The sequence below is a fragment of the Labrus bergylta genome, chromosome 1 (assembly GCF_963930695.1).
Source record: "Labrus bergylta chromosome 1, fLabBer1.1, whole genome shotgun sequence".
NCBI lineage: Eukaryota > Metazoa > Chordata > Actinopteri > Labriformes > Labridae > Labrus > Labrus bergylta.
In genome coordinates this window covers 28,101,624-28,115,083 of record NC_089195.1, presented here as the reverse complement: position 1 = coordinate 28,115,083, position 13,460 = coordinate 28,101,624, and the positions used below count along the sequence as shown (strand labels likewise).

Genomic DNA, 13,460 nt, shown 5'->3' with positions numbered 1-13,460 from the left:
ATCCCTGCTGTAATAATAGGGCTGCAATTCAGCAAGTGTTAAATGACACGAGGTATGCTGACGAACACAAAAAGATAGTCCTGTATGCAGAGGCCCAGATTCAAAGTCTTGATGCTCAAATAATTCTTTGGGCCTTGTGGACTGAAACCATCTGACAAACACAATCATTTCATAGCTTCTGCTTGGTTTTTTCATTGGCTTAAATTCGACATGTAACAAAAGCCATTTTTAGACATCAGTCTTTAGACACATAGAGAGCAGCATTTAGTCCTACATCCTAACCAACACAAACACAAGCTGTGGAGCAAGGCATTAAAACCCAGACTGCTCAAATAAAGCTGTAGAGCACCCAACAAATAAGACTGGTTGTAAAAGGCAGCCTCCACACGTTGACGTCTATTCCTGACATGAATCTCTGTCAGAGTTGTATACAAACAGATAGCAGACAAACTCAATGAATTATAATGAGACTGAAGAGGTCTGACTTTTTTTTTCTCTAAAAGAAGTGTTTCCCATCTTAAACACAAAAAACAATGGAGGCTTATTCAAATCAGAAGCGATTAGCTCGTGCAGTGTCTTTGAAACGTGGATATTAGGCCAAGCTCACAGTGAAGGAGGGTAATTAAATAGACGGGTCATAGTTCAAGGCGATCTGTGATGACCTTTGTTAAAGCCTAACAGTAACGCCCAGATGGCCAGGCTGCTGCTCAAACTGGGGGAGGGTGCAGACACAGGCGCTGAGGGTTTAGGGGAAGCCACCTACAGCATACAACACAAAGCCTTAACAATGAAGAAAAAAGAAAAAAAAAAAAAAACCTATTTCAAGCATTGTGCATTGGTTTCATCATCTCAAACTGTAAACGCTGGAGCTGTGTCAAATCTGCACTAGGTGAAAAGACAACAAAGACGGATGCTCTGCGGGATAATTAGCACTGGCCAGCTTGCACGTCTTGCATCATTTAGACAAATCAAACAATTTCCCCGGCACAGGCAATCACTGGTGTAAACAGACGCAGCAACTACGGTACACAAAATCTATTTTATCATCGTAAAAGAACTTCAAGGGCACGTGAGGACACTGCTCTTTCAGTCGTACTCTATCCGCATTACAGCTGATCTTCCTACCCTTCTTTTATTCTCCTTCTCACCCCCCCATCCCCCTACCCACCGCACACTCAGTGTGCTGTCTGGCTGCCCTCACGCTTCACTGCCTGGTGCTGCGGGCGTACTAGGCGTCACTCTGCATCACTCTGTATTAGACTCCACTGTATTTGCTCTGCTCTATGTGTCTGTAGAGCAGAGAGTCAAACGGCACAATTGTGCATGCATGTGCAAACTCTGTGTTTCCATCCGTGTGCATACACGCTCAATGCCATGTGTGTATAGCGCATATATAATACGTGTTTGTGTGTGTGTGCCTTTGTGGGTCAGATTGTGTTAATCAGAGCTTATTAATGTGTTTCTGCACTATGAATGTAATCCTTGAAAGTAAGGTGGATGAGAGGGTGCAAGTTTATTTTGACACTTACCTTTGGGTTTCTGATCAGCAGCCTGCAGGGAAAGACAGAGAGCGATGGATTTAATATAGCAAGGCGTTAACAATCATTTAAATCAGAAGACAAGTCAAGAGTGCTGCGACCAAACCTCGATCTTTATTCAACAGTAATGGGACAGTGTTACTGAGTAAGATGATTCATCGCTCATCACTGTTTTCCACTCAGCAAAATAAGTTATTGTTGGTTTGCTAGAAGTTGGCTGATTGAGATTGGTTTCTAAGGAGTTCTTTAAAAAAAAAAAAAAAAAAACAGCAGAAGGTTTACAAAAGACCTAACTGTCCAATCCAAACACCCACTGGGCATCCCAATGCCAGTTAGTAAAAGCAAAACCAGATAAGCACAGCTACTTGAAAGAGTGTGTTGTGTGATCATGTGCACAATTTCAAAATTCACCTTTTTCTGAGCGACTTCCGTCTTGGTCTTTTCTTCTTGTTTTTTCTTTTTCTTTTCTTCCATCAAATGGTTCTCTTTCTTCTGTTGCTAGCGTCTCTCAGCTGTCAAACGGGGAAATAGAAAGAGTTTTTGAGTGAGGCAAGAAGGAGAACAGCCGGCAGACAGTATATGCTTTGGTATCCTTCACTTACACACAGACAATTTGTTTTTAACTCTTTACGCATGTACTGTATCGGACCCAAAATTATGCTTAAATGCTTCAAAATAATGTGAATAAAGAGTTCTAAAAAGTTCATGTTTAATTGTCACTATATTGGCTTGTCTGAGGAAACACTCAAGGACAAAACTGAGTTTGAAAGAAAGATGAAGATAAAGGGAGAGAGAGAGAGAGAGTGAACATTCAGATTGAAGGCCAGTGTAAAAGGACTTCTGCTTTCATAGCCGCCAGCAGGAAATGGAAAGAAAATAAATGGCGAGGGATTTAAAAAGGACAAAATGGAAGAGAACGTAAAGGCCAACATACCTAAAGAACAAGACACAGGGCCTTTCTTTACAAAGATCTGTTTCCACTGGGCAGGAGTCAAACTAGCAAGATAGCTAGGCCCATAGCCAGGGAGAGTGAGTGTTTCGTTTCAGCCTGTATTTCTTTTGGCTCAGTTGTAGTGACAGCTCCTGGAAACTATTAGAAACATGGGCAGGGCCATCGAGGCTTAATGTGTGTTTAGTCTTCACTAAGTGCAATGGATACCAATCTATAAACGCAGCTTTACATCATATCAAATCAATGATACAACTCTCTGAATCCTGCGAATACATCATCTTCATGTCAGTCGGAAATAATGGCCCGCTTCCTATTTGCTGGCGATCCTCCAAAGACTGAAAGTGTACACAAGCACACAAATACACACACGAGCTTGCCTTGTACAATCAGCCATTGTGCTTCAAACTGGTGAAAAAGAAAAAAGAAAAAAAAAGGCATGACTTGTTTTAGGAGCCTGCCCTGATTCCCAAGCGAAAAGTTGGGTTTGCTGCAAACTCAACAGCACAGAGCTGGACACAAACAATTCACTTATATCACAATGCAAAAGGTACTACAAAAATATAGCGTTATTGCTCAAGGCTTAAAAGTCATTCAAGCTAAAATGTCAAACATTTGCTTGTTAAAGCTTTAAAAAAATGTGAAAGTGAGTGGAAATGGATGAATTCTCCAATAACCACAAGCAAACTCAAGGGAATACCTTTTGGCTCTGAGCTATGGAACAGACATTTTTACTGTTTTATGACATGCACTTTGAGTTATTTTATTACATTTATTGACAGATTACCTGATAATAACGATCGTCAATTGGAGCCCTAATGTAGATTAATGCAAACTGTCCCTGACGAGAACGCTGAAGATAAAATAAAACATGTGCCTACACAGGACCTGATATGAATCAAAACTGGAATGTATGAATGAATCATAACGCTCATAAGCGAAGATTAATGAAAGGACTGCCTCCCACTATGCTTCCCACTGGCAGAGGGAGAGAGCTGTCAGTCAGAGAGGCGGGGGAGGCCTCACAGAGACTGTCTAAAAGGTTTGTTAATATCTCTATGGTGGAAAAGGAGAGAAGGAATAAAGGGAACGCAGAAAGCTGCGAGACGAGTGGCCTTGGCAGCAGAATAAAATAAAACAAAATAGATACCTTGCCATGAATTCTCCTCCATCTGAATGTTCTCCCTTCCTCTCCCACACTCTTACTTTTACACACACACACACACACACACTCACTCACACGGTGCTATTTTTCATACAGAGGATTCTGTGAGTGTCATTGTGCTATCTCAGCAGCTAGGAGAAGACCGCCCTAAGGTAATAAATAGGCGCTCAAATTATGTAGGGTAGGTGTGTGTGTGTGTTCATTCAGATAATTAGTATGTGTAGCATGTGCAGTAGTTTATTTCAGACATTCCCTTCCAGTATTTGAGCCTATAAAGCCCTTCTTAGCCATTTAGCATGATGGTATCACATGACTACCAACTGCAACAACACCCTACCCAAACCCAAACCGCTACAGTGTCTTTCTATTGTTTGCTATGATGTGTACATGCTAGGATTTAAAAAAAAAAAAAAAAAGTGTTGCTAGTGAAAGGGGTTTTCTACAACAGCTGATTGGGCCATGCTGGTAGTCGGTGTTGTGTGGTTACAACAGCAACAAGAGTGAGAAAGTAGTGTTAGGCATTACGACCTCGTTACTATCCGTTCATTTCTTTATGTTTCAACGCACACAAAAAGAAACAGTTGTTCCGTGAAACGTGAGCGGAGCCAGTTGTGTTTTGAGCTGACGCAGTCAATGCCAAAGTTAGCTTCCCTCCTGACCTCTGCTGCCCTGACATATATTCTCACCTGCCTCGTACCCTTGCACTCAGTACCGCTGACACCAGCACGTCCTCAGCACTGACCCCGGGGTGTCACTCTGCTGCCTGCAACGATCAAGTTTACCCTTCGCTTGGTAGTATGACACTGCAATTAGGCTAAACGTGTCATGTTTGGAGGTACGCTGCCCTACACGGCCGGTATGTCATGGCTTAGATCACCTTAGCCTGCGTAGTGGAGCCACGCTGAACTAGTTACTGTTTACCTCTGACAAAAACATGACCAAGATTATCAAATGGATTATGAAAAGAGTTAAAGAGGACTTCTTTGATACTCTGCCAGAAATAACACTGTAAGAAAAAAAATTGAATGCACTGGTATCTTTTTGTGGGGTGAGACAAACATAAAAAGCACGCCAACAAAACAAAAGCTACAGCACGGTTCCAATGGTCTCAAGCTAAAATAGTTTTATCTGCATAGTGTATTCCGATAACTAGCAAGCTGTTCAACAACATGTTCAAGACTCTTCTGCGTATTCTCCCAAGTTACTAATGTGTGTTTTGCTGACAGATGCTTTCAGTCTGCTGGTCAATAATTAGCATAACTGAGCAAGATAGTAGCATGTTGGAAAAAAATGACTCCTCTATTTTGTTATGTACTGAATCCTGAAATATGAAGTCGACTGAGTTGATCAAGCGGTCAAGCTAATGTAAGTTCAACGGAAGCAATGTTAGACACAAAGCAACGTGAGTTGGCTTCACAGACCTGATCAATATTTTCAGACTTTCTGTAGTACAGCACGTATTCAAATATCAAACGGATCTGATGCTAGATTTGGCACACAGACAGGTTACCATCCATTCACATCTATTATTGAGCAATACAACACAATAGGGCCAAACGCGCTCCTCCATCCCCTATTTAAAATCCTGACCACATAGACTCAGAGAGCTCTCTTAGGAATAAAGCATCGAGTCTGGAAACTTTCAAAATCGCAGCAAACTGAGCCTACCGGGAAATTGTAAAGAAATGGCATAGTGAAGTGCTACCCTCTCTTCCAGTGCTGCAGAAAACTGCTCCTCATCTTTGGAATATAGGGCTAAGCAATATAAGAAAGAGGCACAACGACAGGAACACACTGTACAGGAATGAAAAGGTCTAAAAACGCCGCACATACACACAAGCCAAGGCACACAAAACACACACAGACACACAGGGAAGCTTGATGTACACAGGCGGGAGGCAGTCTGTCTGATGCCTGTCTTTTTCTGCCAGGGATGCAGAGGAGAGGGAGGTGGGAGGAGGAGAGGGAGCGATGAGGATGCGGGGAGGGGGATGAGAGGAAGGGGGAAAACAGGCGGAGGATGAAAGCAGACGCAGAGCAACACCAATTAAGAACGACAGCCGCCGGAGAAGCAGACAGGGCACCGAGTGAAAGAAGAGAGACTACGCTGGAAGAGGGAAAAAAGCAGAAGGAATTCTCACTGGAGAAATGGAGGAGCTGAAACAAAAAAAAAAAAAAAAAATGAACAGAGCACTATTGAGGCTGGCAGACGAGGAGGGGGGAGGAGAGAGGAACTGAGGTATTGGTGCTCCTTGATCACAAGAATCTAGAGATGCAGAGAGGAAAACGGAGGGTGGGGGGCAAAACACGCAAGGGCGAAAGAGAATAAGACATAGGGGAAGGGGAGTAAAGAGAGGTTTGCTCGTGTTAAGACTGATGGGGAGAAAAGAAGGGGGGGGGGGGGACACCAAGACCCAGGAAACTTGAAAGGCAAAATAGCTGCAAAGACAATGTGCTCGAAACAGCTTGAAGATCAAGTGCAGACACAACTATCTCAGAGGAGGAAGTGGAGATATGGGAGGAGAAGGGAGGGTGGGAAGAGAGACTTTCCTCTCTCAGCAGAAATAAAGTCATACGGTCATGTCGTGGTAACACAATGTGGTAAATCAACTCCACCAACATTACCATTCAACCAAACATCCATTCCTGTGGCAGCAGAGAAGCCACAGGGCTCTCCTGAGCCTTATTACATGGAACATTATCACGGACAGCTCTTACCTGGGGATATAATTCCCCAAAACCTGCTGCTTTTGCCACACACCCTCAACCATTTTTCACAAACCTGTGTGGGTGTGCATTTGTGATCGCCCCAACCTGAAGGGCTCGGGAAAAACAAGCCTGTAAATGCCACAGTTGATAAGCAGTAATAACGACATCTTTTTTTGGTCTGTGTTTTCATCCTTCACGCTAACCGACTCATGGCCACTTGGTTTGTAAGCATTCTGTGCGTTCAGCAGGTGCCTTGTGAGAATACAAAGCACAGTTTACTGCCACTGGAGTGGACTTGCTCAATGAGCTGTGGCAGAAATATTCTTGGTGGTAGGAATTTGTAGACGAGGCACTGACTGAGGGTGAATGGGTGGGTGGAAAGTGACGATGAAGGGGGATGCAAGAGGGAGGCAGAAAGTCAAAGACTGAGAAAGTGCGGAAGACTCAAACCTGCGCTATAAATAACAGCTTTGAGGTTTTGCCTCCAGAAAATTAGCTCGCAGTGTCTTGGTGGCTTCCTCTGCCAAGTCGATATGAAACTTTAACACGATGGCAGCTCATTAAAAAGGATAACAGCACAATGCACAAGACCAAGCAGGCCTGCTCCCTAGCAGCACCACAGCTCAAGCTTATTGAAGTCAAGAAGAAGCTGTCAAACCGAGTGTGTTGGTGTATGTGTTTGTGTTTGCTTTGTGTTTGTGACAATATGTGGTTGTGCTTTATTTGGATGTATAAGTTTTAAATAAGTGCTCACTGACGGTTTAGCTTTGAGGCTGTCAGGTGAGTCCCTGTCTAAAAGGTCCAGATAGTTTTGACCTGCTATTACCATTAATACAATGGCTGCCCTCTCATGATTAACCTTAAGCAGGAGAAACTCAAATGTTTTACCAATGGAGAACTTCTAAACGAGATGGTTAATAAACCTTTTTAGACCATCCAAACACAGAAGACATTTGTTTCTAATCTTTACGTTTCAACCTGTACTCTTAGATGTTTCTGGTTACCATTACAGTCAGTCAGTCACCATCAGTCATTCTTTGGTTAGATGAACAGTTCGATGAATGAATTAACAGGTAAGTTACAAAATGCAGGACTTCAGCCAGAAAACTTTAGATAAGACAACACATTGTGTCCGAGTACCAATGGCTAGAAACTAGAAAGTCATGTTTCTCTTACATTTTTTTTGCATTAAGTTACATTATCTCTACTGCCATGATCAAAGTGTTGAAATCAGAACGGCCAGACTAAATCAAAGGACACATACTTACACAATGCCTAGATGCATGTTAAGACAATTTGGTTAATCGGCTGGGCTATACTCTCCTGAAGCCTCAAGGTTACTTTGACAGTGTGTCCGCCCTATACATTCAAACACCTGAACAAACACAATGTCAAACATCCATTCCCTGCTGCCAACAGTGTAAGCAATAACATTGACCCTGAAAGAAGAAGAGAAAATGATTGCCACGCTCGGTTACGGGAACAAAACCTACACTGATGTATGGAGACCAGGCCGAGTGAGACACAGAGAGATGTAAGCGACAGCCTCCTCCGTAAAGCTGTAGGCACGATCGTGGAGATGGAGAATACCAACTGGATACTCATAATGAGTGAAGTAAAGACTGGAAGATAGAGTCCACAGCTTCCTTTCTGAGTAGATATTTGCTGGCTTTTGTTTCTTTGAAATATTGAGAGCGAAGCATCTATCTTCCCGAGATCTATACTTTTAATAAATTCAGTTATGTCCTGCGGATATGCATTACAGCTCAAGACAATTCTACAGTCCTTATCACTGAGGATAGTGCAAATTAATACAGTCTTTCAGAGTAATAACACTGGCAAGGAAGCTGCAATATGATGTGCTGAGCTTACAGCTTACTTGCTCCAGTTCTTCAGTATCCTCAGACACCCAGCGCCTTAATTAATATGAATTAGGCTGTGCCACTCTCCGTTATCAAAGCTTAATCTGCGCACAATAAATTCCATTTTGTAATTCAACTGGGTCACAATTCAACGATTCAAACATCCCAAGAACTGTTTTGTTGATTATGTACTAGCACTTCTGTTAAACCAACTTAAAAATGTGCAATTACAATTTAAGTACAAAAGGTAAACACCTGAACTTCATTGACTGTGCTCCGGTTGGCATAAAGGAGCTAAAACAGTCCAGACTGCAGCAAATGATCTGAGCTTACTAGCCTAAGCCATAGCCCCAGCACATGCTAGAGCTATTTACATAGCCTTAACTGAGAGATTTGGAAGTGCTGTACAGCCTAAGTCCTTTTACATAATGAGTAATGCTGTCTAATGTTTTCTCAGAGCAGCAAAGAAAGGGAACACTGTAGGTTGGACGTCCTGGTTGGATATTCTGTCAGCTACCATGTGATGCCTCTCTCCTTCTCTCCAATTAGCCAACATGGAGAAGGGGGAGGAATGATGTCCCCCCCCCCCCCCCCCCTCACTAAAACTCAGCACATCGAACATTCCCCTGGACCCCTGCCAAGACTCACAGGCAGCAGCTCACTGGTTTCAGCTTGGCTTTCCCCATCCCCCCCTGCTTCCATTCGGGCCTAGCTTCCCCCCGGTGGGCCCCCTAAGCCCCTGCCGCATCCACTGGCACATAAGTTGGACAAGAAGGAGGGGAGGTTACACATACAACAACACCACCACCACCACCACCACCCCAATCCTCCTCTTCAACAATCTCAGGACTCTTCAGTTTACCTCTTCCATAAAAAGCCCAAATGCAAGAGTTAATGAACAAGAGTTGGAGCATTGTTTGACTTTGAATACAAGACTGCGGGTCATAAAGAAAACACCCAATGTCTACCCTATGATCAAGACTGAAACTTAACCGGGCCCTTAAAAAAAAGACTTGACCAATCATAACACGAGATCAGCGTCTCATACCAAAGCAGATCAGTGTCAGACATGTGATGAACCGTAATGAAACCATTCCCACCCAGGTTTCATGAACCCCTCCCAGTGAAAGTCATTCTCAGAACTTTCAGGTGTTATTTTATGATACGACACATAACACATACAAACACATACACACTCTTCTTGTTGACAGCCTGACGAGCATTATTCTGCCCCCCCCCCCCCCCCCCCCCCCCTTAACTTTAAAATAGCTACCCATCAATTAAAGGAAGAGAGTAGTAACTTTTGCCAACATCCGATTGACTACAGCTGATTCTACAGTCGACGCCTCCTGACTGAAGCGGCACCCTGCAAGTGATAGGAACCTAATGACTGGACTAATGTTCATGTTTTGTCTATTAAAGGGTCAGACGAGGGGAAGCAAGCTTTGGGTTTCCTTTTAAACAAATTAGTCTGCCTCTGGAGTGATAGGGGACTGCAGATGGACTGACTGCCAGGGTAGATCCTTGTGGTTTTGTAACAATACACACTGATCAAACAGCCTACAGTCTGGTAGGACCCCGAGCCAAAATAGGTTATGGGCTCCCTGCATGTGCACTGCCAACATGGCAAAAGAAGTAATATAATTAGTTGTGAGGGAGCAGAGACTGAAATTCACACTTTATTTTGTTGGGGGGGGGGGGGGGGGGGGGGGGTGGGTGGTTGGAACACTGCAATAACAAAGAATTCCTTATTCAGGGAGGTTTTATTTCGTGCTCCCAAAACCTAATCCCAAAATAACAAAGCTAAGGAAACATTTCAAATCCTAACATGAAGGTTCATCCCCTGCATGCTGGTGATTGAATGCCCCATAACACCCCGATAAAAGTTGCCCTGCAGAGAAGCCACCTGACGTAGATGCAGTGAAGGCTTGGTGCCAAAGCAGTCGTCCTCGGAAGGTTAAGCCCTAACTGTGAAGCACTTATTATATATCTACCAAACAGCCTCCCTTCTCTCACCATGCTTAAGATCCTTCTTTTCCTCCATTCACTACATACACACCAGAGGGCCCCTGCAACATCTTTTTTTCACAACCACCCCCTCACTGTGTGCTCCAAAACCTTTTGGAAAAATGGGCGTGCATGCGGGGAGGACCCTTGACCCTGGATAAGAACAGGGCTCTGTGTGTGTGTGTGTGTGTGTGTGTTGTGTGTGTGTGTGTGTGTGTGTGTGTGTCTGCGAGTCAGCTGGGTGTCTGAAGCATGCAGGAGGCAGCTCATGACCTGATTAACAACTGCAGGGCATTAACCGGCTGCCTCGGCTTTGAGCTTGACATAAACGGTCACACACTCCCATGGCAAAAAAAAACGAGAGGAATTCCGTGTGTGCATTCACAGGCTGAATCGGACCGAAACACACAACATCTGCAAAACAACAACACACTCACGTTCCAGGAGGTGGCAGAGACAAACACAAATGTTTATCAAAAACACCACACACACACACACACACACACACGGTCTCCTCCGACTGCAAATGTACACATGTACGTGTGCCACTGCTGCTCACGCACATTTTTTTCATTTCAATACCTCACTGGTGTGTGACGATAGAGATAAGACAACGGTGACAGAGATGTCAGAAGGGGGGGAAGGAAAAAAAGGGGGTTTGAAATTGAACGGGAAATTATGTACTTCAATTAAGACACGCGGAGGAGATATTAAAAGCTATACTCCAGTGCCTGGGGACAGGATGCAGGAAGGGGGGGACGCAATGGAAGGCGACAGTTCAATCAGAATCCCCCGTTTTTTCTTTTTTTGTTTTTTTTTTTCACGCCGAGGGTGAAGGAAAGGAGAGAAGAGAGACAGGACGGCTATGTTTTAATAATGTACACGGAATTAGTGTAGTGGAATGGACAAAAAGTGTGCAAGATACACCATGTGAGACAGCTACAGAAAGAATCAAACGCTAAAATAGAGGCAACAAACTGCACTCTCTGGATAAAACCTAGTGTCACACATAAATAATAAAATAAAAAAAACACTAAAAAAGGTAAAATGTCCAGCATTAAAAAAAAAGCATCTCGTCAAACAATACCATCCTGCCACAATAATATCATTCCACACAATAATAAACATGTATTGGATGTGTTTAAATAGCCCAGAAACACATAGGAAGCATAGGATGGAAAAAAAAACGACAAGCCAGGTCCCTCAGTCTGCTGAAGAAACCCTCACATGTACAGAGTGTGTTCCAGCCCACTCAGCCAATCATGAAAGAGCGATGATATAACACCGAAGTTCACAACATTTTCACGTCGAGCCCACTCAAATTTAAGCATTTAGCCATGAACATTTTCAGGAATTTTAAATTGCAGCAAATTTGTGAGGGACCTCTGATCCATATCTCAAGTCGAATTAAGCTTACTATGCTCTAAATTTTGCAGGGGGACCCCCCTCCCCCCACCACCACCCCTTTTTTTTTTTTGCTTAAAAACCAGGGGTGTTTGGGTGCTCGCCAAGCAGACCATCGTGTCTCACTGTTTAATGTAACATCCGCAAGTAATGTCAAAGGATACAACACGAAGAACAGCGACATTGTGGCACCACGAATGACACGGGATAATGCGTGTTTAATTACGTGGCACTTGACATTACTTGCTGTAGTATTTACGCAGAAGTTGTAAAATGAGCTGCACTAAGATGCACTCTGTAAATGCTCCAAAAAAAAAAAAAACACCTATACGATAAAGTTAGCTGGTTCTTTCCCCTTTTTATTTAGCAACATAGCCTGCTTCAGTCCACTTTCCTTAACACGTATCAGCAATGGCATTTCATATTTTTTTTTTTTCACAATGAGAAAAAAAGGTTGCTCCTTTTAAAAAAAAAAAACTTACCTTGTGTCAACCAGAGCTTTGGCAGCTTTCAGTGAAGAGTCGGTGCATGGCAGAAAAAACATGTTAAGCAGAAAAGCATTCTTCGGTGTCTTTTCTGAGGATACCCGTAAAGAGATGGAGCAAAGACTCAGTCGCAGTTAAAAAAAAAGTCGGACTTGGCAGATAAGCCGACTTGGTGGTGACAAGATACCGAGGTAAACAGAGGCTTCTCAGCCTGATATATATACACACACAGCAAGTACGGTTACTTATGCTTTGAGCAAAATATATATAGAAAAAAAATGCCGTGAAACAGTTTGTTGAAACGTCACGATAAACAAGGGGGCGGGGAGGGGAGAGGGGGGGGACCATTAAAAAAAACAAAACAAAAATAAACACGAATAGAATGACTTTCAAAAGCAGCAAAAAAAAATAAAAAATGTAAGCGTGCGTTCACGCTGGTTGGCGTTGCACGTCTTCAACCTTTCCTCGGGTTGGAAAAAAAGAAATCAGCTTTATGTTCAAAATCGCCGATGAGTTTTCTCGCGTACAGGGATCAAGCCGACGGCCAACTTGTTCTAAAGTGCAACAAAAAAAAAAAAAAAAATGTTTTTTTTGTTTTGTTTTGTTTAGGTCGCCAGCTGGACGACTAGTGACGGGCTGGCTGCTGCTGCTGCCGCGAACGCAGAGTGAGAAGCGACTCCGGGGAAATACATTCTGATGAGAGGATCCGGACAGTCATGGTAGGCGTTCAGTTCAGTGAGCTCTCGTTGACAGTGCTCTCGCAGCCATTTTGTTCAAACTAACAACACCGCAGTCTCTCTCTCTCTCTCTCTCTCTCTCCCTCTCCTCCTCCTCCTCTTCACAGGGAACGGCCAGACAAGGAAGTGGCTCCAGAAACGTCACTCCCGACCAACCAAAACAACGGACTCCAACTCCGCCCACGACCAGCCCCCCCTCAACCCCCCCAGTCCCCCCTCCACCCCCCCCGTTCTCCAAACCTCCAAGCGGACACATAGAGGATGGACAAGCTCATATTTCCTAAGGTAATTGCTGAAGCATGCAGCTTATACTGTGGCTTTAAAAAGGAAACAGATGTGACGCTGTTATAGACTATAGGAGGAATAGGCCTGCATTGTTCAGAAACCCAAACATGAGCTAATATGACATTTAATTGTCATGCTCACTGCACCTTAATCTGTATATTATAATCCTAAGAGTACACTTATATTTATAGCATTTATTTATATTTATAGCATCCCATTAATCCAGCCATCCATATATACCTAATAATTCACTTTTTTTAGTCTACATCTGTAAATTTTGTAATTACTGTACATAGCACAGACTCTTGCACTTTCTGCT

The 13,460-nt window shown here is 43.4% G+C and overlaps 1 protein-coding gene across 1 annotated transcript in view; it reads right to left on the bottom strand.

Annotated features, from left to right (window-relative positions):
* Positions 1 to 13,015, bottom strand: part of tnrc6c2 (trinucleotide repeat containing adaptor 6C2) — a 53,117-nt gene extending 40,102 nt beyond the window's left edge. The window contains 3 exon segments of the mRNA XM_065958194.1: positions 1,530 to 1,551; positions 1,950 to 2,050; positions 12,117 to 13,015. Coding sequence (XP_065814266.1) covers positions 1,530 to 1,551; positions 1,950 to 2,012 — 85 coding nt within the window. The 5' untranslated portion in view covers positions 2,013 to 2,050; positions 12,117 to 13,015.
* Positions 13,016 to 13,460: the final 445 nt, after the last annotated feature.